General features: G+C 41.1%; 2 protein-coding genes across 5 annotated transcripts in view; one reads left to right on the top strand and one right to left on the bottom strand.

The window, feature by feature from the left end:
• The first annotated feature begins 427 nt into the window (after window positions 1-427).
• On the top strand, window positions 428-15,394 carry LOC136445116 (myosin-VIIa-like). 4 transcript variants are annotated; one of them, XM_066442979.1, is made up of 17 exons: window positions 428-564; window positions 2,718-2,914; window positions 3,340-3,444; window positions 4,638-4,934; window positions 5,489-5,569; window positions 6,602-6,789; window positions 7,187-7,310; window positions 7,811-7,908; window positions 8,059-8,089; window positions 8,480-8,653; window positions 9,073-9,207; window positions 9,650-9,736; window positions 10,431-10,598; window positions 11,831-11,936; window positions 12,594-12,765; window positions 13,459-13,598; window positions 14,060-15,394. In XM_066442979.1, exons 2-17 carry the CDS (start codon window positions 2,726-2,728, stop codon window positions 14,245-14,247), a joined length of 2,283 nt encoding a protein of 760 aa, XP_066299076.1. In that variant the 5' UTR covers window positions 428-564; window positions 2,718-2,725; the 3' UTR covers window positions 14,248-15,394. The 4 variants fall into 4 exon arrangements, with proteins under 4 accessions (XP_066299076.1, XP_066299074.1, XP_066299077.1 ...); XM_066442977.1 differs by having other exon boundaries at window positions 2,709-2,914; XM_066442980.1 differs by lacking the exon at window positions 3,340-3,444 and having other exon boundaries at window positions 2,709-2,914.
• The window catches only part of LOC136445121 (mutS protein homolog 5-like), a 26,649-nt gene continuing 14,250 nt past the window's right edge, over window positions 15,099-27,497 (bottom strand). Inside the window, exons 7-28 of the mRNA XM_066442983.1 lie at window positions 26,957-27,066; window positions 26,359-26,394; window positions 25,712-25,794; window positions 25,026-25,071; window positions 24,534-24,672; window positions 24,086-24,148; window positions 23,810-23,881; window positions 23,343-23,399; window positions 22,888-22,960; window positions 22,293-22,402; window positions 21,819-21,899; window positions 21,564-21,609; window positions 21,289-21,330; window positions 20,816-20,912; window positions 20,341-20,430; window positions 19,818-19,971; window positions 19,094-19,216; window positions 18,726-18,800; window positions 18,190-18,333; window positions 17,400-17,537; window positions 16,559-16,632; window positions 15,099-16,106 (exon numbers count right to left, since the gene is read on the bottom strand). Coding sequence (XP_066299080.1) covers window positions 16,001-16,106; window positions 16,559-16,632; window positions 17,400-17,537; window positions 18,190-18,333; window positions 18,726-18,800; window positions 19,094-19,216; window positions 19,818-19,971; window positions 20,341-20,430; window positions 20,816-20,912; window positions 21,289-21,330; window positions 21,564-21,609; window positions 21,819-21,899; window positions 22,293-22,402; window positions 22,888-22,960; window positions 23,343-23,399; window positions 23,810-23,881; window positions 24,086-24,148; window positions 24,534-24,672; window positions 25,026-25,071; window positions 25,712-25,794; window positions 26,359-26,394; window positions 26,957-27,066 — 1,959 coding nt within the window. The 3' untranslated portion in view covers window positions 15,099-16,000. The remainder of the gene's footprint in view (window positions 16,107-16,558; window positions 16,633-17,399; window positions 17,538-18,189; window positions 18,334-18,725; window positions 18,801-19,093; window positions 19,217-19,817; window positions 19,972-20,340; window positions 20,431-20,815; window positions 20,913-21,288; window positions 21,331-21,563; window positions 21,610-21,818; window positions 21,900-22,292; window positions 22,403-22,887; window positions 22,961-23,342; window positions 23,400-23,809; window positions 23,882-24,085; window positions 24,149-24,533; window positions 24,673-25,025; window positions 25,072-25,711; window positions 25,795-26,358; window positions 26,395-26,956; window positions 27,067-27,497) is intronic.

Here is a 27,497-nt window from a genome sequence, read left to right as displayed (position 1 = left end):
CGGGAGAGGCGTACTCGCCCCTTTGGATTTTTACAATAGATAAGTGCAACGTGTCGTGTCGGCACCCTACAATCAAGTCTAGAACCCTGAGGTATCATCACCCGTGTACACGTCGCACAGAGATCCTGTAATTTCTGCCCGCCATGACCACTGTACGTATACAGGTATGCGAACAATAGGCTGTGACGTAACCATTACGTTGAGCTCACCTTACGTGGACACGCCCATTGTCACCATTCCAGTCTACAAAACGAATTCATTACAAAATGTATTTCTATGTTTAAAAGTACTAATTTTCTTACTACAGTCGATACCACTATAGCACTGACGTTGCTATATAAATCTAAAGACAAGCCGAGGGCATTCGAGAAAAATAAAGAGAGAGCTGTGCTACTTTATTCCCCCCTCTGAACCAAAGTGGTTTAGTCTCGCCAGGTGACAACAATACAGACACCTTTCCGGTGTTTGAAGCGAGCGGTACAACCGGTTAAGACCGGGCCGTTCTAACCTACCACGTATGCCGGGCACAGGCCACCGATCATGTAGCTCAACGCCCAAGAAAAGGTAAGAAACTCTTCCCTTCCAAGTAGACATTTCTGTGAAGGCGTTTCTCACATGTAAAGGTTGTTGACAACAAAGCTAGAACGTTAAGACAACCGATATGCTTTTATAGTCGAGCAGGTACGAACCTGTCGTACCTGTAGCCTCCGATAGAGGTCATAGCAAAGTCGATGGACATTTCTGCACTGTCAAACTCTGTAAGCTTCATATCTGGAGGCGTTTGAGCATACCACAGATATCATCTAGTTCTTGGAGGCACAAGTGTGTCAGGTATGCGTGTATTTGCAGTAACACGGTAACGTTACGTTTTGATATAGAGTTACAACCTTGCAGAGCTGGGTGGAGGATTCGCCAGCCAGTCTGCTGAGACAATTGGATAATTATACCCCTTGCACATTTATTTGTGCAGGTTATTTAATCTTAAATCATTGCACTGCTGACAGCAGAGCCTTTAATTACTTTCCTTCAAGTTTGATTGATCGCGATGGGAATAAAGAAGAAAATTCAGCATTCTTTGAAAAATGCAAAACCGAAAATTCCCTCTTTCCAGGCATATGTTAAATTGGTGGTGTAATTGACATTTCACTTCATTAGCTAAGTAAAGGCCCTGGAAGCCATGTGCGATATTTGTGTCCATCACTGAAGACAAAAATCAGGCCTGTTCCTTTTGTAAAGTGTCAAATTGATCATTCTTCAAATATTTCTTAATATTTTCATATATTGTCCTATTTAATTTTATACATGTACAAGTATATCAGCCACACTGGGATAGAAATACTGGTTCAGAAGTTGTCAGGCAGTCTTTCACCACTGTTTCATCAGACCTAGCCTGTGGCCAAATACTGTAAATCTATCTAATATTGCAGTAACTGTTGGTAATCTTAGTCTGTAGGGGGAAAGGGAGTTACTGTAGTTCACAGCTTTTGATTTTAACAGTGGCAACAAACATCACTGTCTCAAATGTTAGTAATGAAACATTTGCCATGATGAAATTTAAGCGTTTGATCGGTGACGTTTTAAGTAGCTAAAATTAAGTTACTGTTAACGAGTCAAGAATTACAGTAGTTGTTGGTGAATTGGGATCACCAGGTCATTGCCTCTGACCTGGGTATTGTCCTTGGGGGCATGGCAGGCTGTTGGATTGGTTGCTTATTTTTGACATCGTTGCAAAAGACGAAAAATGCAGTCAGTTTGAAGTCTTCAAAAGTGGGTATACTATGTGCATAACTAAAAACATTGGTAGTACATTAAATTTTGAGCTGTGTACAATCTAGACTAGCATGATTATTCACGCCAAGCAAATTATGTTTTTAAAGCATTATAATGGCTTGTTGCCTTGTTGGCTATTGGGTTCGTTAAACAGGTACTTAATAAAGTTACGAGTTAACTTTTGGTATTTTTTGTTTCAAATCTATATGCCCCATGCAGATATGGGAATTTTGAAGATTATTACAACACTGTAGGGTTTGTGTAAGCAGTATTTATATGATTGTGTTTGAAGGGTTTAAAATAATGATTGAATGCAAATCTAGCTTTAAAAAAGTTATGGGACATGTATACACTTATCCCAGTCCATTAAATATATCTTAAATTAGTTCTAAAAGCTAAACTTAGCTTTTTCACTGTCACATCAAAATCAATGTTCATTGGCCATAGAGTGATCAAACAAATTTGTCCATTAGCTGCCACACTACAGTTATTTTGACATTCATGCAACTTTTGCTTACTTACAAGTCATGGCACAGAAAATATTTACTTTGGGTGGGTGTTGAAATACTTCCGCTGTAGTGAAGTGACAATAAAAATGGCTGGAGGGTTAAATTAACATTTTATAAAAACTCATTCCAGAACAAAAAAATGTTCTGTTGGTGATAGAGTTGGCTAAGGACAAGGAGGTTATATAACCTCCTTGCTAAGGCCAAACCAAATTGGTTGTTAGATCTTCAAAGTTAAATTCTATAATCAAAAGTTAAAGTCTAGAAATATGAGAGCTGGGAGAAAAGCATCTGAGTGTCATATTTAATCCATCATACTCTGTCTTAAAACTGATATTTCAGCCCATGGAATTGACTTCCAACAAATATCCCAAAATGTCTCGCTCTTGGTATACATTTCCATCTAATACCCGATTTCTTCCCATCAATAAGGAGGTGAAGGAGACAAAATGGCGGACGACGCGGAGCGTAAGATATCGCTCGGTGATCTGGAGAAGAAGACTTCCATCGACCACGGCAACCGGCCAGTTACGACCGACGACGACACCGATACAGACGACAAGGAAATCGAACGACACTTGGGAAAAACTTCATCACCGTCCAGAGGACAAAAGGAGAGAAAAGGGCTGAACCTGGAGGTACCTGAGTGTAAATTTTGCATTTTTTGGTTCTCTCTCTCAGTGACACATCACACCACAAACAGGTTGATACAACGTTATGCGACTGCACACAATCCAATCCTATGTACAGTCATGTTGAAGAAATTTTCACGTTGTAATTTTTAAGGTTACAGTTTTGGCGGTGACTTCTCAGTGTATGTCCTTATATATACTTCTGTCTTACCTTGACTTGTACTACAGTAACTATTTAAGTAATGGAGACCACAAACTAAAGATGATTGGCAAACTGTTTTTTTTTCCACACTATGCTGCAGATTTTATTAAGTTTTTCAGTATACACCCTGCCACACAAACTGAAAAAACCCACATCCTCAGACACTAATTGACACCCTCGTTGGTCATGTTATGACTAACCCGACCGTTTCGCCATCACGACCCCACAGGGTCTGACCCAAGGTTTGTCGACGGTGCAATACGATGTGGAGATGGTAGATAGTAGGTCCGTCAGCCCCTGTTCTACCAACAATGGTTCGTTCCGCTCAACACAGGTAAGATCCCTTCGCAACCCAACAGGACTGTAATCTGATACTGTACAATACAGTTACAGTCACTGTAATGTGTCAGTATTGGATCAGTTACTGTACAGCACCATAACAGAAGGCACCCCAGGCTTTCTACTAACAGAACCTGCTGCACTGAACCAACATCAACTTTGTTTGTTTGTTTGGTAACATCTCCATTTAGTGATTGTTAACATTTTCTTTCTGGTGTCCACCTTTATACAATGAATAGCCCATAATACTTATAAATCTATCTAATAATCGAGTATCTATCATAACTAAAAAAGCATCCTTTACTTATTGGAAACAAACACATATATAATCTTTAAATTTTGATATAAACTAACACATTTGAAAAATAATCTTTTTAAATCTTAACCTTCTTCTTTCCAAATTATCAATGAAAGTGTATCAAATTATCAGAGGCTAGACTTTGAAACAAAGGAAAAACCACAAGTTCAGGCAGAAGTCAGAAAGAATACTACATGTACCTTCAAACCAATAGACTTGCTTGGAGATTACACTTCTGGATACTACATGTTGCAAAAACATTTCTAAAACACTGAGCGAGATCCTAAATATCTGCTTGGATATCAAGATAAACCGTGCCTTCTGTTTGTTTAAGGTTTCACTGGCCACGTTACTTGTTGTTACCATGGCGAACCAGCTGGTAAACTGTTCCTTTGGTCAGGCTCCAGAAATCAAAAGGAGAAGAGGCTGTCCATACTTCACCTTAAGAAACTTATCAAGACTGCAACTAGTTTAACCTTCTCCCTGCTGCCTAACTATGTAACCAATAGGGAATTGAGTGCCAAACGGCTACTTCAGAGTGATAAATGTTGTTGAAGTGAAAAAGAGCGGACTACAAGATGTATGCTCCAACTCTTTTAACTTTACCGTCTCCCTGCTGCCTAACCCTGTAACCAATACAAATTTGGTGTCAAAAGGCTAGTACTTCAGCAGGGAGAAGGTTAAGGTAATGTAAAAACAGTACTATGAAATACATGTATGATGAGGATGATTTTGTTTGGCTGCCTACAGAACATTGACAATTAGCACATTTAACTTTGAAGTAGCTGTTTGGTGCCCCATTCTCTGTCAGCTAATTAGTTACCGAGTTAGGCATTAGGGAGAAGATTAAGAGTATGAAATATGATGATGATGATTTTGTCTGTCTACAGGATGTTCAAGGCGATCGTCTTCAGGTGCCTGACAGCAGGTCATACAATGGTAGCCACTCCAGCCATTCTGGCAGTCACAGTCCCAGCGAGCGGTCAGCCAGCCCGCATATATCCTACGTTCGCGACATTGGCCCACTCGCTGCCGCAGACAGGGAAGAGGCCGGCGAAGACGTGACCCAAGAGTTCACGTATGAGAAGTTTGCGAAGGCGAACTACCGAGAGGGGACCAGGGTACACAGGCAGGTGGAGCCGCTGCACGAGCCACTCCTGCCGTACAAGACCCGGGAAGATAAACAGGTACTACATGTCTCTCTCTCTCTCCAATTTTACGTCTTTTATTCCCCATCATATGGGGGCTGGACGTGCTTGCACATGGATGGGGGAGCCCCAGAACTCCTCAGCAAGTGCAAGTCTGTCAGTCTATATACAGTGTATTATCATAACTTTCAAACTACAGTCAAACCTGGCCGAGCGACCACCTGGCGCAGGCAACCACCTGCAGTCAGAGACCACATTGAAACAGTCTCATCCAATTTTACACATTAGTTAAGAACCTCTGCTAACCAAACAACTGTCTTATCCAACTAGCAACCACATTTTTGTGGTTCCCAGGGGGCATTCACACCCCACTCAACAACCAACATTCATAGACAGTGGCAACCTGCCCAGTAGCACTCATTTTCAACTGAGGAATTCCGCAGGTGCTAGCCTCAGGAAACCATCCAATGAGCCTTTTTCCTAGCTTTGGGCCATGAACATCCATGATAGCTTCATGACCAGATGATGATGATGATGCTTTGTAGCTAATATCATGAATGAATGAATATACGATTGCTGCATTATTTCTCCAGGCTGCTCTAGAGAACTTCATGACGATACTTCGGTTCATGGGGGAGATACAAGAGGAAACTGACGACATCTCAAGGGAAGATGTGAGTAAATGACTTTTTCAATCATTCATTGCGGATTACATATTTTTTAGCTAAAATCTTCTGTTTGTCTTAATGATACTGTCCTTCCATGCCACTTGGTGGAGCCTTTGGCGGCGCCTATCTTCAATTTGCAGCCCTTAAATTAAGGCCACACAGCTACAAGTCTCAACTGCAAGTCTATATATATAGCTGGGGGCTAGTCCACAGGTAGTGGTGTGTGTTTAACTTCCATACTCTTTACCATGCAAAGGTGTCCCCCGGTGACAGTATCTCCAGACAGAGTAGCCCGGGCCCTAGCTTCCCGATAACTCTGCCCTACCCCTGAGGAGAGCCTTCCGTGATGGCCAATCAGCATGTTTGTTCCATGATGACCAATAAGCATGTCTGTACCTCTCAGGTGTCCACCGGTGACAGTGTGACCAATCAGCATGTTTGTTCCAGGATGGCCAATCAGCTTGTTTGTTCCAGGGCCAGGATGGCCTATCAGCATGTTTGTTCCTGGATGGCCAATCAGCTTGTTTGTTCCATGATGACCAACCAGCATGTCTGTACCTCACAGGTGTCCCCTGGTGACAGTGTGACCAATCAGCATGTTTGTTCCAGGATGGCCAATCAGCTTGTTTGTTCCAGGGCCAGGATGGCCAATCAGCATGTTTGTTCCTGGATGACCAATCAGCTTGTTTGATCCATGATGACCAATCAGCTTGTTTGATCCATGATGACCAATCAGCTTGTTTGATCCATGATGACCAATCAGCTTGTTTGATCCATGATGACCAACCAGCATGTCTGCACCTCACAGGTGTCCCCTGGTGACAGTGTGTCCAGACAGAGTAGCCCAGGTCCGAGCTCCCCCACAGTGGAGAGTCCTGTCAACTCTGCCCTAAGAGAGCCCCTCAGATGACCAATCAGCTTGTTTGTTCCATGATAACCAATCAGTATGTTTGTACCTTTCAGGTGTACCATGGTGACAGTTTGACCAATCATAATGTTTGTTCCATGATAACCAATCAGCATGTCTGTACCTCACAGGTGTCCCCCGGTGACAGCGTGTCCAGACAGAGTAGCCCAGGCCCGAGCTCCCCCACAGTGGAGAGTCCTGTCAACTCAGCCCTGAGGAGAGCGCCCCAGATTGACCTGGGTTTGCTAGGACTCACCCCGGCGGAGATTAACCAGATCTGCATCATCGTGGGGAACGGGATCATCAGTTCTAATCTCAGGTACGTCTTTTACTTTTACCACAATCTGATTTCTTCGTTCTCAGATTTTTGAAATTGAGATTTGTGAAAAGCATCCTACAAGTTCAACACTTCAACTCAGAATACAGTGTAAATATATTTACTACATGACTGAAAGCAAAATAATATTGAATACTACCAAATGCTCATAACAAAAATCGATATCTCCTCTGTTACGACCAAAGGACGATTACATGTAACTCTTCAGTGAGTTGAAACTGGATTGAGATAAACCTTAACTTCTTGTATTAAATGACTAAGTGTACTGTGAGCTGTGTCAACAGTTGTCCAAGAACAGTCAGAAGACGATTAGCTCTTCAGTGAGCTGAAACTGGATTGAGATCAGTTTTAACTCAACTCCTTGTTTTTTACTGTACAGGACAGAGATCTACTGCCAGCTGTGTAAACAGTTGTCCAAGAACCCCTCCAGCAGGAGCCAGGAGCGGGGATGGCTCCTCATGTCCGCCTGTGTCAGCTGCTTCCTCCCCTCACATCAACCCTTCGTAAGATTTCTGTTTCTCTAATTATTTATTGGTTTGGCATGTACGTTCTTACTTTAACAGCCAGGGTTGCCCAACTAGCAAATGGCTATTGTTAAGGGCTAGCCCTGTTACTCAACTTGTCTCAAAGTTATCAGGTCATAATTTCAAACAGGGTATAGGGTTACTTTTATACAGGCTTTTACTTTTTGGTGTAGTGTTGTGGAACTCTCTGCGTGTTTGGGGCTATTTTGAGGCTTGAGTGGACTCCTGTGCACTGGACGTTCATTACGACTGATAAAAGAGCCAAAATATCTAACAAATGAAAAAAAGGGGAACCCAAAAAGAGATCTGAAGAGAAAATTTGATTGTGCTGATAAATTGCTGGATAAGTTTGTAACAGTTACTATATCGGGAATTTTAAAAGGTTATGGAACCACCTGTAAGAGTCAGCACTGTCAGCATCCACATACATGATTGTATTAATAAAACATCTAATTAAAGACGTGTTTTGTTCTGTCCAGTTCCTGAAGTGCCTCGTTAATTACATCCTGACTGCGGGCGGTAACAGAGCTTCCTTCTGCGAGAGGAGACTAAGACGGACTCTGGAGAACGGCACCAGGTCGCTGCCACCTTCATGGTTTGAGTTGCAGGTACGGTCATCATTCTTCATATTGTCAAGTGGCACATGCACGTATGGCAGCAAGTTTCCTTGCTGTTTCAGTAGCAGAGCGCATGTTACCATGTATATTTTTACAGGGTACCATGCCAGGTCTCTGCCCCCTTCATGGTTTGAGTTGCAGGTATGTTCATCAATCTGGCTAAAATAGTAAAGTTAGTGTATGACGGAGCTTTAGGGTGTCAAACCTCTGCAGGTAAAAGAACCCAACACACTGATTGAGAAGAGAAGGGGTGACCCAGTGTGTTTGGCTAAATAGGCAAGCCGTAGCGAAGCCACAATTCAATACTAGCTAACGAAAAAGCGTCATGCATTATGATCTGTCCTAAGTCTGAGGTTTGACCGCTTTACCTTTAAGTTACTTTTACCTTGTCACTGCTGAATGCTTATACTTCTTCCTGCTGCCTAACTCTGTAACCAATAGGGAATGGGGTTCCAAACAGCTGTTTTAGTGTGCTAAAGGTTAATATGTATGTATTAGTATGATCAGAATTATACATGTATGTTTCTGCAGGCGATTTGTACCATGAAGCCCCTCCAGGTCCCAGTAACCCTTATGGATGGGAACACTGTCAGAGTTCTGATGGACTCCGCCTCCACCATACAGGAGATCACTCACCAGGTCGCCAAGAAGGTCGGCATCAGGGACAAGTTCGGCTTCTGCCTCTACATGACAGTATCACATCAGGTACGGAACAGTACATGACAGTATCTTGTATGCAACAGCACATATATATAGAATACAACATGGTATATTCCGTATCACCCGAGGTACCAGCCCGTCCCACAGGAGTGCTAGGACCGATGGTTGGCTGGAGGCTGGTTTCCACATGCTAGACACCTTGGGGACACTAACAGGAAGTTAGGTCAAAGGTCCCAGAAGAGTCCCAGAAGAGGTTATTTCAATTCCTAATGAAGTTATTTTTATATGATTAGTACATGCAAGTTATGCATATACACATTGTATGTCTTTTGCCTTGTAAGAACCATAGGGAAAATGCATTATACAGAATGAGATATTCACAGGTTGAATAAAGCAAGAAATTCACAAATTAAAACAATTATCATAATTCAAAGAGGTATGAGATCTTTGATTTCTTGTTGCAGGTGTATTCCCTGGGAGATGGCCATGAGTTAATAATGGACGACATTGCGGAGATTGAGCTGGGGCTGAAGAACGTGAACAAGCGCGAGGTGTCCTGGGAACTCTACCTCAGGAAGGAGCTGTTTGCACCCTGGCAGGTCAGTACAAATACAACGTTTTGCTCCCTTCAAACACAAGGTTAGAAAAAAAGAAAGTGAGTAAGTGATCTCGAACCAGTTTAGCTCACTGAAGAGCTGTTCTTCCACTGGTCGTGAGAGAGAAGACAAGACGCTATGTACGGTATTTACAGGTTCATTGTACAGGGGAAATTCCCCTAGCTCTTTTTCACAAGTACAATGAACAATGGACCACGGCTTTACATTCCGTCCTAAGAACTGCAACCCTTTCTAGTAGCATGCTTGTCAGGTTAGCAACAACAGCGGGGATTTGAACTCCCAACTTCTTGGTCCATAGTCACTAACGACTGGACTTCACACATTACCTTCTAGACATTTGACTGTATATTTAATAGTAACTGCCTTCAACTGTGTATGTTGTGGTTATGCTTTTCCTCACCCTTTCCCTGTTGTGCTCCCTCAGGACCCGAGTGACGACAAGTTTGCGGCAGATCTAGTCTTCCAACAGGTGGTTGGAGGGATTCGCTTTGAGGAGTACAAGTGTGAAACGGTAAGTCACCGAACCAACAATGCAAAAATTGATCTCGGATTGTTAACAAATACACGTATCAGGACTAGCCTATCCTATTCTAGCTCAGTTCCGAGTCTCCTTTATCGCTTTCCTGCAGTATACCATGACTGGCACCTATTAATAGCTATAGAGAAATGATTGGCAATTTTGAATACAGTATTTGCCTAAAAAAAGTTAAAATATACAAATATACCAACTGAAAGTTCGCTGCAATTTTATTTTGCGGTAGGGAGAAAATGAAGTGTTTGGGGTGGTTTTAAGTTCCCAGTCGAAACAATATTGGTGCTACATATGTACAACTAGCTTTTACAGCCAGCCAGTCGGGAACCAAGATAGCCGACAGTCTCACACATACAATTGTAGAAGCGACTCGGCAAGGGTGACATAGACGGACAGAACAGTACATAACGGGGCTTTAAGAACTGGTTTATTCAATGATTTAAGTTAAGATTTCTAACACTGAGTCTAACGCTGATTGGTCAATATCTTAAGCTCAGGTTAGAGCGCCCTGCACTAGGGAGGCACAGAAAAGGTATAAAAGGAGGAGTGGCCCGACCTCTGTCATTCTTGATAAAGACAGTAAAGTCGAAACCGGTCGAATCCCGTCTCAGCACAGTCATTATCCCAGAACCACAAATGATAACACTGAGTGTATACTTTGAAAACCTTACAGGATGAAGACTATGCAGACTTTGTGTCCAAGTCTTACTACATCGACCGAGGCAAGCCTGCGTCCATGGAGAGTATCAAGAATACGCTGCACTTCTACCTGCCCGAAGACAAGTTCAAGTCCAGTAAGGAGGACTACTGGGCACAGCTCATATTCGATACATTCCAGAAGGTAGGAACTCATTGTCATCAAGTACTGCATCCTCACTGAATAGCTTTAAAGAACGGTTGCAGTCAGATATGCAAAGACTAGGTGTAACAGACCGTTCGGTGTAATATAACCAGCTGCTGCCGCACCGCGTGCCTGCAAAGCTGGTGTGTTAGGCCTAATGGCGGTTATACCGGCTAAATATATACAGATACAGATACATGACTTGTGTAGATGTTGATAGGTGGGCCCAGTGTGGTCATATAGAATACAACACGGGGTATTCCGTATCACCGTAGGGTGATCCAACCCGCAGGAGGGCTGGGACCGAGGGTGATGCGGAATTCACCGTGTTGTATTTTATCTATTTCATACCCACCTGAGAGAACACACATTTCAATGCACCAGAAGTTGAAAAAAGTTCAACATTGTTATCAAATGCCTCAGAAGTGCGCTTGTCACTTTATATACATGTAACTATGTAATACCTATTGGAGGGCATTTCAGCACTAGAGGGCTGGCCAGGGCACAGCTCCCCCTATCCTTTTGCCTCAGTAATGCAGCTTGTGACTTTGTATAACTTTTTGTTAAATTGTACTACCTATTGGATGGCATTTCAGCTCTAGAGGGTTGACCAGGGAATTTTGTATCTGTATCTGCATAGCCGGTATAACCACCCTTCGGCGTAACACACTAATCTCCAAGCAGATCCACACCGGGCGCGAAAATCGTATATGCTAGCCAGAGAAGGTCCAGTCAGCCAGAGATGATGAACCCTCTCTGGCTGACTGGACCTTCTCTGGCTAGCATATACGATTTTCGCGCCCGGTGTGGATCTGCTTGGAGATTAGTAACACACCAGCTTGGCAGGCATGCGGCGTGGCAGCGGCAGCTGGTTATATTACACTGAACGGCCCTGTTACACCCAACTTTTCCACATCTGACTGAATAAATCCCCTTACCCTTCATATAGCTCAACATTGAGTGTTGAGATCAACTGAAATATGCAAAATCAATTTTATATAAACATCACACAATCATATACATGTATAAATACAGTATATCTATATGTCACTACTAATAAGACTAGACTAAAAATCAGAGGCAAGTTGATTTTTGATTACTATAGGCATTCAGAGATGCTTTGGGGCTGTTTGTAGTCATAGAGTTTATTTGGTTGCATAGTACACTTCCATGTGCAAACACGTATGGTCGACTCTTGATACGTAATCATGATATTATGATTATTGTTACAGTTCCTAGGAGAAGACCCTGAGATGACAGTCGACAAGGCAAAGGCGGAGGTTGTGCGTCAGGCGATGGTGGAATGGCCGTTTCTCTTCTCCAGGTTCTTTGTTGCAGGTAAGCCAAGGTCTACCTTATCATCAAGGTTTCTTTTCTATACTAGTACTAGTACTAGCAAGACGTATACCAAATCCTGTGGTGAATTTTGCATTTTCCAAATGGATGCTTGAATGAGTACAGTATAAGGCACTGGGCAAAGGTCAGAAATAGCAGGCAATGGTACAATGTATACTGTAAATCTAGGAAAATCATTCATTTTTGCTGAGATTTGATATTTGCAGTACTAAACACTCTAGGAGTGGAAAAGAAGTTCAACAGTGTGTTTTAAGTTTGCCGTTGAAATTATGCTGTAGCACGAAACACATTTTCAAGGTGTCAAAATTTCACGGTGTACACTGTAAAAGCGATGCAAAAATACAGCTGCCGCGAACAATTCAAGATCTACAGTACTTCATTGTCATCCCAGGGGTACTACTGTAAATGCATTTAAGTAAGCGTTGTTTTAATTTTCCGGTAGGGAGAAAATGAAGTGTTTGCAGTAGTTTTAAGTTCGCATTTGAGACAATAGTAGACAAGAGAGTAGGTGGGCAAAAATATTTTGCGGTGGTTTTAAGTTTGCAGCGAAGTGCTTACCGCGAAAACCGTGAACATAAAACCGCCGCAAACATTTCTGCATTTTCAGTATTTCCTTAAATGTCTCTTCTTGTTCTCCAGAGAAGTTCTGCGGGCCGGGGCCTGACGGTGAGGACGTGAAGCTGCACAACCTGATTGTGGCGGTGAACTGGCGCGGCCTGTTCCTGCTGAAGGAGGCGCGCGCCGAGAACGGGAAGCAGCAGCTGCTACTGGAGCTCGAGTTCCGCCACATCAACAAGGCCGTCTGCGAAAGGTGCGTGTTTTCACGTACAGAACAAGGCAGGGCTGTCTCCTGGACCCGTCCCATTGTCATGAAATTTAAGAAAATGTCCTTTGTAAGCTTGAAATAACAGATTAAACAACGGAAACTAACAACATGGGTTCCTAAACATTGAGTGAGACAGAACAAAATCAAATCTGGAGACAGTCCTGGTACAAGGGTGATAAAAAAGTTCTTTAGTGCACAACTCAAATTTCGGGGCATGATTATCAAGTATGAAGCCTTTTATGAATGTCTACCAAAATTGAATCATAATGTAATGAGAACGGGAAGTAGCAGCTGCTACTGGAGCTGGAATTCCGTCATATCAACAAGGCCGTCTGCGAAAGGTGCATCCTCTTATATTTTACAACATTCGTATAAAAAAATAACTCCGCCGGAATGATATTTGGCTTTATCATTAGAATTAAAGTCATAAAGTTTGTCCCCAAAAATGCAAGAAATAGTGTCTCAGGGGGTTCTGAATTTCAAAACTATCTGGGGGGAGGATGCTGGACACCCTACTGTGGTCATGTCTTCGGTAAACCTCTAAAGCGCCGCGCAAAGTTGGCCTTCTGTACCTCAGTCAGACCCCTATGCTGTGAAAAAATCACAGTGAGAACCCTCTGAACCATATGTCAGTTAATGTCAACATGACGGGTCACCATGTTTACTTGCACCTTACAGAGGAGGGGTTTATGTGATGGTCCAAACGGAGGATGGTGGAGAGTTTATGTTTGAGATGCCAGATGCTGAGAAGCTACGTGAACTGGTCTCCTTGTTCCTTGGGAAAAACGAATACAGCAAGGAACTCGATGCCTTGATGGGTAAGACTTATACATTCAAGCTTTCTTAAAAGAGACTTTCTGGTTACCAAGTTGAACATCAGTTTTGTGTTGTTTTATTTATAATGTCCTGTTACTTTATTTATCTCCAGTATGCAACTACATTTGTATTTTCATTTCAAAATGACTAAAAGACTATATTAAAAAGACTAAGTCAAATGGTAAACTAATTGAATGTGTAAATGTGTCAGAATGCTCACAAGTAGCTAGTACATTGTATCTTTACACAATCTTAATTCGCTCAGCATCCATTTTGAAATTGTGTATGCCTTTGACTTGGAAATAGATTTTGAAGTAACACACTTACATGCAGTTAGTAATGTTTCCTTCTAGTTCTTTTAGCCACACCACTTAAAATGTACTAACCTCTTCAATGATGTTTTTTTCACACAAATTAGGACAACTTTCCACATGTGTTAAGGAAGTTTTGTCTTGTTTTGCAGAAGCTAAAAAGGCCAAACGTCCCCGACCGCCCCCCGACCAGAACAACGCAGGTGGCTTGACTTGGCTCCTGCAGCTCCCCCTGACAGCCTTGTGGGGTATTGCATCTGGTGTGAGAGAGGTGGTAAAACTCCCCACTCGACTATTTGACAAGGACGAACCACAACCAACTGAAAGTTTAAGAACATGAATGACACCTACATGTATGTACATTTGTTTGTAACTGCAGTACTGCTACAAAAGTTTGAATATAAACCAAAGATAGTGACGAAACTTAAATCTGAAAGAAAAATATCTAACTTTTATGTCAGAGGTATGAAGTGAGATGTTTTTCCGGTTTCTGCGATGGGAGGGACTTTGTAGGACATAGTAATTTGAAGCATGACCACTCGTCATTTGAAAGTAAGACAGCGCACTGTCCTAGTCTCAGGTCTTGTAGCTTCTTTTCTTCTCATTTAGTGTCTTTAAGACATGACTTTGAGATACCAGCAAAATGATAATATTGGTAACGTTATATATAATCAGTAGCTTTTGAAATTGAATTGTACCAAAAGTCTATCATGGTACAAGGTAATAAATATGATACAGCAAGTTCGAGAAAACTCACAGCAAATAATATAACAGAATTATATATAATCATTAAAAAGTTCTTATTCTTCAGTATAGATAATTATGCTTTGAAAATGGAATAATTCTATCATAATGATACTACAGAAAAGAAATGTCATTTGGACAGGGGATTTTTTGTGTGGTGGAAAAAAGCCATATTACGAATACTATTATAGCTTTCTTTTATTATTGCTTGATGAAATGTTTAGCATACTGAATATTCAACAATCAACATGTCATTGACTTCACTTCAAGCTTGCTAGAGGCTTGATCCCAGAAAGGACATCCTTTATAATGTCCTTGATCACAGTCTGCAATAGTGTAGTCTAGAAAGCATTTTTTTTGCTCTAAGAAGAAATGCTTAGAAGATTGTATTACACTACAGCAAAAAATACCTTAATTGATAATGTTTAAAGACCAGTTAAGTAGAAATGTTTGTATAGAGATTTTGAAATAGAGTTTTATTTTCAAAAGAAGTGTACATTTCATGGATATTAACTTGAAACTAGAATTTGTATATTAGAGCTATCATATAGGATTATAACCATAGGTATAAAGCCTATATAATACAAAATGTTTAGGACTATATCGGTTGCATTAGGAATTTAGGATAAACAGACTTGTGCTTTAAATTGATGTTTTTCATACCATGTATAGCTTATAAGGTTTGGTAACACAACCGTGCACCGCATTTGGTGCATTACAAATGTTTGTATCTTGACAGTGTTTTTCTGACATCAGTGTTAAAAAAAGACGGACGATGCTTGTAGCCAATTGTATGTTATAGTCTTTACCACTTAAAGTAAAATAAAGAGGAAAATTGAGTTCAGTTGAATGACATTTCTACGCAAACTGTGCCCTGTATGTGACGGCTGTTCTAACCAGCTTACCAATAGTCTCTTTCACAGAACATTAAATATTTACATTCAAACAGTCACCAATGCTTGGCCTGGGTACCATCCTCCGTAGTAACCACTGGCTCAATCGTTTTGCTTGCTATCCAATGCTAACACTTGGTTACTAACAGTTGCTAGGAACACTGAGATTTCCCATAGTGAATTATCATGACATGACTGCCGAGGCTGCTTTGAGTTAGTACATTTATTTTGTTCATGTCAACTTACAGAGCAACAAAACGAAATTGCAACAGTGCAACATACAGGTGTTGTGACTCAGCTCATTCCTTGGTTTCTAAGATGGCTGCTTTACCTTTTTTTTACTTTGACTGTCACTGGATGTGATCAGGTTGCTTTTTAAGCTAGTGCATTTTATTCATGTCAACTCCAAGAGCAACAAAACAAAATAACAACAGTGCAACATACAGGTGTTGTGGCTCAGCTCATTCCTTGGCTTTTCGGACTGACAAATTTCTTGAGGAAGTCTACAAGATCCCTCTTCTCCAAGTCCAAGGTCAAGAACTCCTCAACAACCTCTGAGCACCTAAGGAGAAACGTAGGACAAGTATACCTAATATTCAGATTATCATTTCCCTACCCTCAAAAAACAATACCGATATTCCTTATTGTGTATGTATGGTAGGGGTGTCCCTGTAGCTCAAACTGGTAGTAGCATCACAGTTGAGCTCCTGGTTCAACTTTGTAACCCTGGTTCAATTCTGGCTTGGGGACATTTCGGTTGGATCTGCACCCGTCTTTCAGAAGGGACATAAAATGGGGGTCTCATGTTTTAAGGCGTCGCCTAAAGCATGTTAATGGAGAAGGGCTAGGAACCTGTAAAGATATAGCCTACTACTAAAACAGCAGAGAAATTTGCTGCCCTTTGCGCCACTAGGCACTAGAAACTTTAAGGTTTGAATGAACGAATGAAAGTGTCAATGTATGAATATCATCTGATGTAAAACTTGAATGCCTGAGAAAGAACAATGGACCCACCTCTGGTACTGAGTCTCTGTACTGGCCGTGTCTACACGATGCACAGGTTGGTTCGTTCTGATCAACTCTGATACCTACATATAGGACATTAAGGACAGTCAAAGTTTAACAGATATCATCCAAAGCTTTCAAATCATCCCAGCATATCACAGGGGGAAATGCAGGTTTGTGCATTTGGTGACGTCTGTGTGTTTTCCATCTGATACAGGTAAATGCTATATGCAAATACAACGTACCTAACAGACTGCATTCACCTAATGTATATGCATATTGCATTCACTGTGTGCAGACTGCATACACCTACCGGTATATGCAAACTGCATTCCATGTTGCAGACTACATACACCTACATTGTGTACATGTACATACAGCTACATGTATTGCAATCACCATACATGTGAGTACAGTCTCTATGGATGCAGACTGTATATTGCATACAGGGCTCGAAATTCATTCTTGGAAATAGGTGCACTGGTGCACCCAAGCCAAAAAATTTGTTGCACAGTAAGAATTTTGGGTGCACCACATAGAATAAAGTAGTATGTCAGCAAAACATAATTACAATGTTTAACGCTCTTTGATTAACCTTATAATTTCAAACAAGTGATACATTAAATATAGTACAACAAAAGGTTATATTACTTTTCTGGTAGAATATTCTATATACTAGTGTACAATAATACCCTTATCCTACAGCCTACAAAAATATCTAGGTGCACTGGTGCACCCACAGTAAAAAATTAGGTGCACAGCTCCAATTTTGGGTGCACACGGGTGCACATACACCCACTATTTTGAGCCCTGGCATAAAAATGTCCTTCTGGATCAGTCAATTGCGCACCTCTGCTCCCCTGGATATGAGTTCACTGGGCAGGCCAACCTGAGCGGCGATGGTGCAGGCGTAGCTGCTCTCAGCAACGCCCTCTACCAGCTGGTACAGGAACACCAGCTGCTCCCCGTCCTGGATCGTCTCCATCATCTGGAACAGTCAGGTTCCAAAAGTCATGATACCAATTTTTTTTAATTTGATGTTTCCTGGATTAAAAAAAACATGCTAATCACAAGTGGACAAGATTTTAAAATAATATATCAATGAAAACAATGTTGATAGGAGCCATAACAGGTTAACTGCTTATAGTGGATGTCCATGCACAACTTCCGACCACACCAGTCCATCTGCCATGGCCCTCTTAGGTCTTCCATGTGAATTGAGGTGTCTCTAGATAGGATGGCCTATTAGTAAATAAAAGTATAGAAAAAGACAACACTTTTGGAACTGATCAGCGTTTTTCTACCTAGATGAACTAATATTGACCTCTTCTGCCAGTTCATTCTGACGCTGAAGAAGAGCGATGGATGTCACTTGGAACGTCCAGAGGTAACCTCCGAATTTTAGTTGTAGAGATTGAATTGTCTTGAAATAATGTTAACTTGGATGTCTCAAACCTTCATAATCATACTTTTGGAAATATGTTCTTCTCTATAATAATAATATAAAAACAAAAAAAGGGTGAGGTTCTATAGTCTGCTAACCTGATATGTGAGATAGTGTGAAGGGGGCAGCAGGCTCTGTTTGACTAACCTGATATGTGAGATAGTGTGAAGGGGGTAGCAGGTTCTGTTTGACTAACCTGATATGTGAGATGGTGTGAAGGGGGTAGCAGGTTCTGTTTGACTAGTCCGTGGAAGTGCGTGGAGACAATCGTGAGGGGACAGGCTGCACCGCGGGACAGCAGATGACCCAGACTTGCTGTCATCAGTGATATGCCATCTACCTACAAGATCAGAGAGGTACATTGTACATTCAATCCATTTTTACTTGTTTATTGGACAGATGTCCAATATTGAGTATATACAGTCAAACCTGTCTTGGCGGTTACTTTTGCATAGCGACCACCTGGGCATAGTGGTCACTTTTTGTCGGTCCCTTGCGTGACCGCTATGGACAGGTTTGACTGTATGTAACACTAGTCTTCCTGTAGTCATACTAATTACAAACACATTATATTACCAAACCTATTATATTAAACACATTTACCATTACCTACACCAAGATTTTTTAATTCTCTGTAAGTCAGAAGGACATCTTTGGCAGTTACAATAGAGCCAGTTACAGTAACAGTGATCTCAGTTAAAAAGTTAGTGTAAGTCAGTTTGATCAACTTACAGTTGCAGTGCCCTTGCCGAACTCATCAAAAAGCACCAAAGACTGGGCTGTAGTGCAGCGCAGAGCAACAGACACCTGCAATGGACAACGTTTCATGTATGTCAGCATCAACAAAATTGAGTTTCATGTATCTCCATTCATGTTCAACTTGACTTTAAAGACAGTGGTATTTGAAAATGAAAACAGCATAAGATGTTACTACATTTTATCATTGCTTGATGAAATGTTTGACAAACTGATATCAAATAATATAATAGACTTCACTTACTAGAGTGAGTGAGTGAGTAAGTGAGTGAGTGAGTGAGTGAGTGAGTGAGTGAGTGAGTGAGTGAGTGAGTGAGTGAGAGTAAATGAATGAGCAGGCTAACCTGGTTGAGGTCTATCATGAAGGTGGACAGCCCCACGGACACCGACTCCCTGGTGTGGATCCGGGTGAAGATCCTGTCCACGACGCCAATGGTGGCAGACTCCGCCGGCACAAAACTTCCCAACTGAGCAAGGAACACGAACAGACCCACCTGTTTCAGTTAAACACTCTTGCCAATTTGGGACAATCAGGCTGGCCTGTTGGCCCATATGGTCCAAATTGGCTAAAAGAACAGAGACCACTGGTACAATTTTGCCCTGGTGGGCCACCAAATCACAGGAAAGAGGTGTGTAAGCTGCAATTTTCCATGATTCCTCCAGGGCCTGGCTCAGCCTAAACTACCAGGCCAAGAATTCAGCCTCTAGTGGGCTAGCATCTCAGACAACTGTGCCAGAGCCTATATTTCAACAAATTTCTAGTTAAAATGTGTGCTTGTTCTGAGTTATATAGTAATCTCACTTCACAATAAACAAGCTGTCTATGTACTTAAACATGTTTTCTATTAGCATTATCCAGTATTAGATTATACTGCTGTCTTCACACAGCGCCTCCAAGCGGCTCTATCCAGCGGGTCCACGTTGGTGAGGCTGCACTCTGTAATGTCCTTCTTAACACACTCAATCCAGGATTTCTTTGGTCTACCACGACCTCTGAGGCTCTCTCTCTATAGAGAAATAATGATTTTGCATAGTTCCTGTAAATGTTCAAGTTTTAGTCATGCCCACCTGAGCCAGGAACACGACCAGGCCAACTTGTTTGAGGTAGACGCTCTTGCCGCTGGCGTTGGGGCCCGTCAGGACGCTGAGCCGGTGGCCGCTCCCTCCCAGGGCGGTGCTGTTGGGAACAAACGGGCTAACACACATCTCCTGCAGGGGGTGCCTGAAAATATGGGTCAGTGTAACATGAAAAAAGACTGCAGGTATACAAGGTGAGAAAAGAAACTCCAGGAGCTAAGGGAGCTCGCGAGATGCAAGGCAAAGAGGAGGAAGATAAAGATATATTAAATGCAGCTACAAGACGTTTCTACAACTGCAGATGCAGAAACCAGTGGTTGATACAAGACTGTCACACTAATGTAAAGGTAGGTAAAACTAAAGCAGTCGAACCTCAGACTAAGGACGAAGAATGGAGCTTTTTTGTTAGATAGTAGTGCAATGCGGCTTCGCGACAGCTCACGTGTTAAGCCAAGCACACCTACTGTACTCTTTCGAATAAAGTTACTATAATGATACGAAATTTCAAACATACCTGCCTCCAACAATCCTGATGCCACTCTCCTTGGTTAACTCTGGACGCACATAATTGTTGTCCTTGGCAACGGATGCAAATGCAATCAAGCTGGGGAATAAGAAAGGTAGTCTTATTTAATTGTGAATGGGACAGGACAGGGAGTAGGACAGAAAAAAATTTAAGCTATATAGAGATATTCTTGGGACAGCGAAAACCTAACATGATTACAATATACCACAGTCACCTGGAGTAGTAACTAGGTGAAAGAAGTTCTAATACAGTCAAACTTGGTCAGGCAACCGCATGGCGTAGGAAACTAATTGGCATAGGCTGTACCACTTTTAAATAGCCTCGTCCATTTTTAAATAGTTTAAAGTTCAAACCTGCTCTGTCCTAAGCAATGAGCAACCACCTTAGCAACCATTTTCCACAGTCTTGAATTGTTGCTCAGACAACAAGTTTGACTGTTTGACTGTATTTGAAGAACACTAACCAGTCCATCTCTGCCACACACTCCATAACGTCCAACAGTACAGCAGCATGGTCCAGGATGGTGTTCTGTAGTTTGTGCATGATGCTGGTCTCATGGTCTGAGGAACAACAGTGTCATTGATATGTCAGTGAAGTTTGAGGCTACCCACTTTGATCATGTATCCCATAATGTGCTCAGGCCAGGTGCTGGTCCCGTACAATGTATTTTCTACAGAAAAAAAGCACATGTATAAGAATATTTTTATTACTATATATATATAATAGATTCCAAAGTTAATATGAATTGGTTAAAAGAGAAACAAAGATATAACAGAATCTTGAAGTGTATTTTAAGATACTATCCAACAGTCAAACTCAGTGTCCATTCAAATTCTAAAACTGAAACAACACATCTTTTAATAGTAACTGAAACTTAAATACCGTACAGTTTGTACAATCATGTAGATTTATTGTGTTGTATGACATTGAAATTACCTGTAATCTCACACTGTGTGTCTCCAAGAAGAGCATCCAATTCTGAAAGGTTTTATAATTAAAAAATTAAATCAAATCTTCACTATTTTTTCTTTTTCGAAATTAGAGAAAAAAGGTCTATCTTTGCTAGTTAATTATATTGTAAATATACTAATCAAATGACTTACTAACAATCTTGACTGTGGCCTGATGGCTTTGTAAGAAAAAGAATTGTTGAGAGACAATTATTTTAAACATTGGAGAGTAACTATGATCCATATGCCTAATCCACATACCTCTTGTACTGGCACTTTTGTAGTGGACCATGCCATTAGACAGGAACTGCAATAAATATTGGGTATTAAACTATAAAAAGTCTTCAAAAATCTTATTATAGAACACAACTAAAATTCAATGATATTAGAGTTCGCTGCTTCAAATTTCTTTAAATTTCACACATGTATCATATGAGCTAGATATACATGTAGCACGTGACAGCTTTAGATTTCTGAATTTCTGGTATTCTAAAGTCTGTACATGTATGTCCTCACCACAAATTCCAGACCAGGCATGTGAAAGTTCTCCTCCTCCTTGATCTGTGATGTACACGGGATGGCCAGCAGGTAACCCAGCTGAAGGGAAATTAACAGATCACTGACAGTGCTCTCCACAAATTCCACGAGCGATCCAGCAATAAAGTTTGTTCGTTCCTTCCTTCCTTCATTCATTTGTTTCATCTAGAGTCACATAGGGCAGCAATTTCCTTGTTGTTTCAGAAGCAGGATATATATTTTACAGGGAGGGGTTGCTAGCCCTTCCCCTTTAACATGCTCAAGGCATCTCCTCTAACAAATTGAGACCCCTTTTGACGCTCCTTCCAAAATACGTGTGCAGCCCCAATCGAGATGTCCTGACCCAGCACTAAACAGGGTACTCCCAGTTACCAACTAATAGGAACCAGGAGCTCAACTGTGAGGTTGCTACCAGTTTGAGCTATAGCGCCATCTTGAATTTTGAAAGCTGACCTGTGGTAGGTAGATAACGTTACACTCCGTGATGCTGTCGTCCAGTTTGCCCAGCTCCTCTCGGGCCACTCTGGTCATGAAGTCGGGCAGGCCGTTGTACGTCCGCTTCTCTGAGAGAAAGTCAAGACGCAAGAAGATCAAAATTAAGAATGAACTGATGCTAGTTGCTAAATTATCCATTGCAAAATATAAGTTTTGAATGTCAGCTTCGAATCCATATTTACCTAGATCCAGACACCATCTTGAAAGTTTTCAAATCTGAATGTTCTCTTAGAAACTTGATTTAAGTTACACATTGTATAACGTTCGGCAACATTGATTAAAGTGGCATGATGGACACGGAATCACGAAAAAAAAGAAGGAATAAAATTAGCCTCGATAATTACTTTTTGCCTCAATGTCTAGATGTCGTTGGAACTACCGCTTTACAAGACAATCAGAGATAGCAGACTTCACTACCTCATGCTTAAGTTGTGATGTATGCAGAAACTGCAGGGCACACACACACACACACACTCAAGCACTCACACATAATACCATACCGCTGAAATACCATTGTTTTACAGTGTAACTGTATTCAACATTGTTCTCTTACTTTCATCCAGCTCTGGATCTACGTGTGGCTTCACCACAAGTCTGTTGTGAACTGTGCTCTCCTCAAAATCAACCTGGAAAAAACAAAAAAGGTACAGCTTGAAAGTTCATCTGTGTTGGTAGAAATTAGACTTCCTGCAACTTATGATCCACTGCTCACCGAGTCACGTGTCTTATCTGCATAACATGACGTCAGCGGTGGATTGCTCATTCCTTGACAAAGACTGGTGTTGTACAGTAGAAAATTTGGGTAAGTCCAATCTCTGCTTTGGAAATTACAGTTAAAACTTGTTTCAGAAAAAAAGTACAGGTACATTTACAATGTATCTGTATGAAACTTGTTATGTGACGTTTTGGAAGAAATTTGCAGTACCTACCGTAACTGCTAGGAGTCTCTCATATATAACCACAATGGCCTTCTGCTTGCATTTGGATACGACTCAAAGTGTTACTTACTATCTTATGGATGAGTGTTGCAATACGATGAAGATCATCAGAGAACCTCTGGGAAATCTGTAATGGATCACACTGATCATTAAAAAAACGCTCTTGCAGTTCCGGAGCAAGCTGCTAGAGGGTTCAACACTACACCACTTCTTCCTTACATCACAAGCTATTTGCCACCAAAAGATCAAGACCATAGCACGTCTAGGTCAAAACAAACATACAGAGAGACACACAGACACACCCAAAACAATATCTTAATTTTTCATGGAGATAATCAATATTTTGCTTTCTGATTATTAATTCTTAACCACTTGAAAACTACATTATGCCCAGACAACTTACATGTACATGTACATAGACATTAAATACGGCTGGAAATTCTGTGCAGTCTTAGAGCAAACAATATTAGAAGCCTTTCAAGCTACATTTGTATATGAAGGTGAGTACATGTATATAAAGTAGGAACAACAACATACCCTGTTGAAGATGTGAATATGCTGTGGCTGGGCCCTGCACACGTCTCCTATGTAGATCCCATTGTAGGCAGTCTGCAGTACACAATATTGAAAAGTTTACTGCAAATTCATGCCCAGCTAAACCTGTACCTGAACAATATTCAAAATTCAATACAAACTTTCACAAAGCACATTGAGACGTCTGCAACTTAAAATACCTATGAGGGCATACACAAAATGCAAGACTAACATAGTATTACATAGAAAAAAAATTAACAAAACTAGCACAGAACTAACCTTGTACAGGGCCTGCCAATCTCCCACTGAAGCCTGTCCTGATCTCATTCTGGCCAAAACTCGCTGGAGGGGAAAATAAACAACAGCAAAACATATTAGATAATTAATTTAATTATCTATCGACCAAACAAGAAGTACATAATTATTTAACTCCACATTGCCCTGTCCAGCATCATTTTTCTAAGTGTTGAATCATATTCAATTCCAGTGTCTCTAACTAACAGTGCCAGTTAAAGTCAAACTTCTACAGAGCACTCAGCCTCTTGGTTTCCATAATATATAAGGAGGGTGGATGAAACTACTTTCTTCTTGGCTCAACAGCAATGCCCAGCAAATGTTACTCGATGGTGGGTGAGCTATTATGTCTATGCTTTATAGGGTAAAGATAACTGGTGCAGTGGAAACATTTATTTTCATATAAGATTCTTAGTATCTAAGATGTACTCACGTTGACATTCTTCATGTGCTTGAGCGAGTCCTGTAGGGACGAGGTCACCTCCATGTGGGATGGACTGGAGAAGAACTCTACTGCATCATGCCTCGCCTGCAGTTCACGCAGGTCCTGCAAGGGGCGCTGGAACCACAAGCTGTGGGAGAGGCAATTCGATTATAGCCTGGTATACAAACCTATCATAGCTCCCAAGAAAATTTGACAACCGGATTCAGAGGTTGGAATCGATGTTGCTACAATCTTTTTGTTTGAGGACACAAAACTTTCTCAACTTCTGGTGCATTTCGCTAGTTTTTCGCATTGAAATGTGTGTTTCATCGGGTGGGTATGACAAAATAAAATACAACGCCGTGCATTCCACATTACCCTTCGTCCCAGCCCTCCCATGGGTACGATATGGAATACACCATGTTGTATTCTATATTGAGGGATGCATTTAAGTGTACCAAACAAAGTAATATGACTTCAACTTCAAGGTTTTCTACTCACCCCATCATACGGCTCCCCAAGATGGACTTTGTTCTGTTCATGATCCCTGTGATAATAAAGTGTAAGTACACTACCAAAAATGCCTTTTCTAGTTTTTCTTGTTTCTTCTTATACACAGAAAAAAATTCTCAAAAGAAGAAAACATTCTGTGTTTAAGAAACACATTTTGTCCACGAGCTAAGAATTTTTTCTCAAGTAATTTTTTCTTAATAGAAAATTTGTCTCAAAGTAAGATAATTCAAGAAAGAGGAGAGAAAATTTCTAACATTTTCTTAAACATAAGAAGAAAAATAATCTTGAAGTCAATAAAAATAAGAAATTTAGACTTGAATTTCTAGAAATTCTTGAGGGTGAAAATCTTGTTGATATATAGGTAAGGACGGACTCTTTCTGAAAAATCTCTTTAACCCTTAGCAAGCTACATTTTGGTGATACTTTTGAATCAAGTTTTGACACTTTTGTTTGCTTTCCCTGAGGTGAATCTGGCTATGGGACCATTGTTTGATGTCCCTACATTTTTGTAAAATATCTTTTTAAACATTCAGAAAAACTGGCTGTTTTTTTTTCTATTTGAAACACAGGCTAATAAATTGTGTGCTTATTTCAGCCCAAGATAACCAAAGGCAACCAATGAAATTCAGGGAACAAACATTTTTGTGAGCAACAGGCTCAGTCTAAAACCTCACCAAACAAACTCAGGCCCTCTTTGGCACCGCTGCCTGACTTGTACACTGATGGGTGGGATTCCTTCTGAAAAATCTGCAAGGCACTGGCAAAATACGGCAGGGTTGTACCTTAAGCTTATTCAGCTACATGTTTCATGTACATTGTATTGAGAAAACTTTGCCTTAAGTCACTGGCAAAGGCACTGGCAAAATACGGCAGGGTTGTACCTTAAGCTTATTCAGCTACATGTTTCATGTAAATTACATTGAGAAAACTTTGCCTTAAGTCAATGCAAGAAAATTTTTGTTACACAAACATTTTCAAGTCAACTTGGAGTCAACTCAGGACTGTTCAAGGAGAACCCTAGGCCACACGAGAAGTGTTTTCCATAGTAGAAAAACTTCACTTGAGCAGCCCAAAGCTCCGACTCGACTTTGAAAACTTGTGTGTAACTTACTTACTTACTTACTTTGGTCAAGCTACCGTTCGAACCAAGCTTGAAAACTTCCTCCATTCCACTCTATCCTCCATCAGGGACTTGATGTAAATTGTGTGTAAACCGGGCCAAACATTGATGTCAACTGTCACATCAAAAGAGGTCAAAACTAAAAGTTAAAAGCACATTACGGTTTAACCAATCAGCGTGATTCAACAAGAATGACATTACCTATAACTGCTGTCGTCTATGATCATGATGTTTTCTCTGGAAAAGCAGACGGACAGGATTAGTGCTCAGAACAGAGGTAGAGAAGACAGACGCTATGTACACTGTATTTACAGGTTCATTGCAGCAGGGAAATTCCCCTAGCTCTTTTTGACAAGCACAATGAACAGTGGACTATCATGGCTTAACGTACCGTTCTAAGGACTACAACAATTTCCAGTAGTGAGCATGTCAGGTGAGCAACACAGCCAGGATTCAAACTCTTGGTCCAAAGACAGGGCAGCTTACCACTGGACTTTGCAAGCTACTGCACGGAATGTACACTACTACATGGACATTTCAGGATTTTACAGTACCAGCTTTACATATGCATGTTACAAAGAAGTTCTGAATGACAATAAAATCATTAAAGCAATTCGGACATCTTCAAATCAAAATCATGTCTTACAAGGAAAATGTCTTGAGTGTCAAGACAGGGTGGTGGATGATATTAAGACAAGCTGGTGTGGCCTTGGATGATTTAAAACATGACAATGGAGTTACTGTAACGCGACTACATTGTATGTGACTGTACCTAATCATATATCAAATCATGTCTTACAAGGAGAACGTCTTGAGTGCCAAGACAGGTGTTCGCACGTCAGCATCCTCCAGCTCCACGCCGACTCTGTTCTTGTCCAGGTACTTCAGGAGTGCCCCAGTGGCTCGCACCTGATCAAGGGGTCAACAAACATGGCAATAACATTAACAACAAGTTTGCTGCAGTACTGTTGGAAAACGCCAGGTGAACCATTTTCAAACTTGACCTTCCTTTGCACAACCACTACACACCTACCGAAAATTATGAAGATCCATCAAAGGTTTCTAGAGTTATGCTCTTGACATACAGTCATACAGACCCACTATACAGCTGGTGTAACACCTAATCAAGGTGACAATAAAAACAACAAACAGTGTTTACCAGCAAAATTTTAACCTTCTCCCTGCTGCATAACTCTGTAACCAATAGAGAATGGGGTGCCAAATGGCTACTTCAGTATGCTAAAGGTTAAAACTGAACTGGGCATCAAAGTTCCTGTGGATATGTCTTGTACCTGACAGCTTTATACTGTAATAGAATATACACATATGTGCAAAAAAAG

Source organism: Branchiostoma lanceolatum, chromosome 11 (genome assembly GCF_035083965.1).
Source record: "Branchiostoma lanceolatum isolate klBraLanc5 chromosome 11, klBraLanc5.hap2, whole genome shotgun sequence".
Lineage (NCBI taxonomy): Eukaryota > Metazoa > Chordata > Leptocardii > Amphioxiformes > Branchiostomatidae > Branchiostoma > Branchiostoma lanceolatum.
This window is presented reverse-complemented; position numbering and strand designations above follow the sequence as displayed.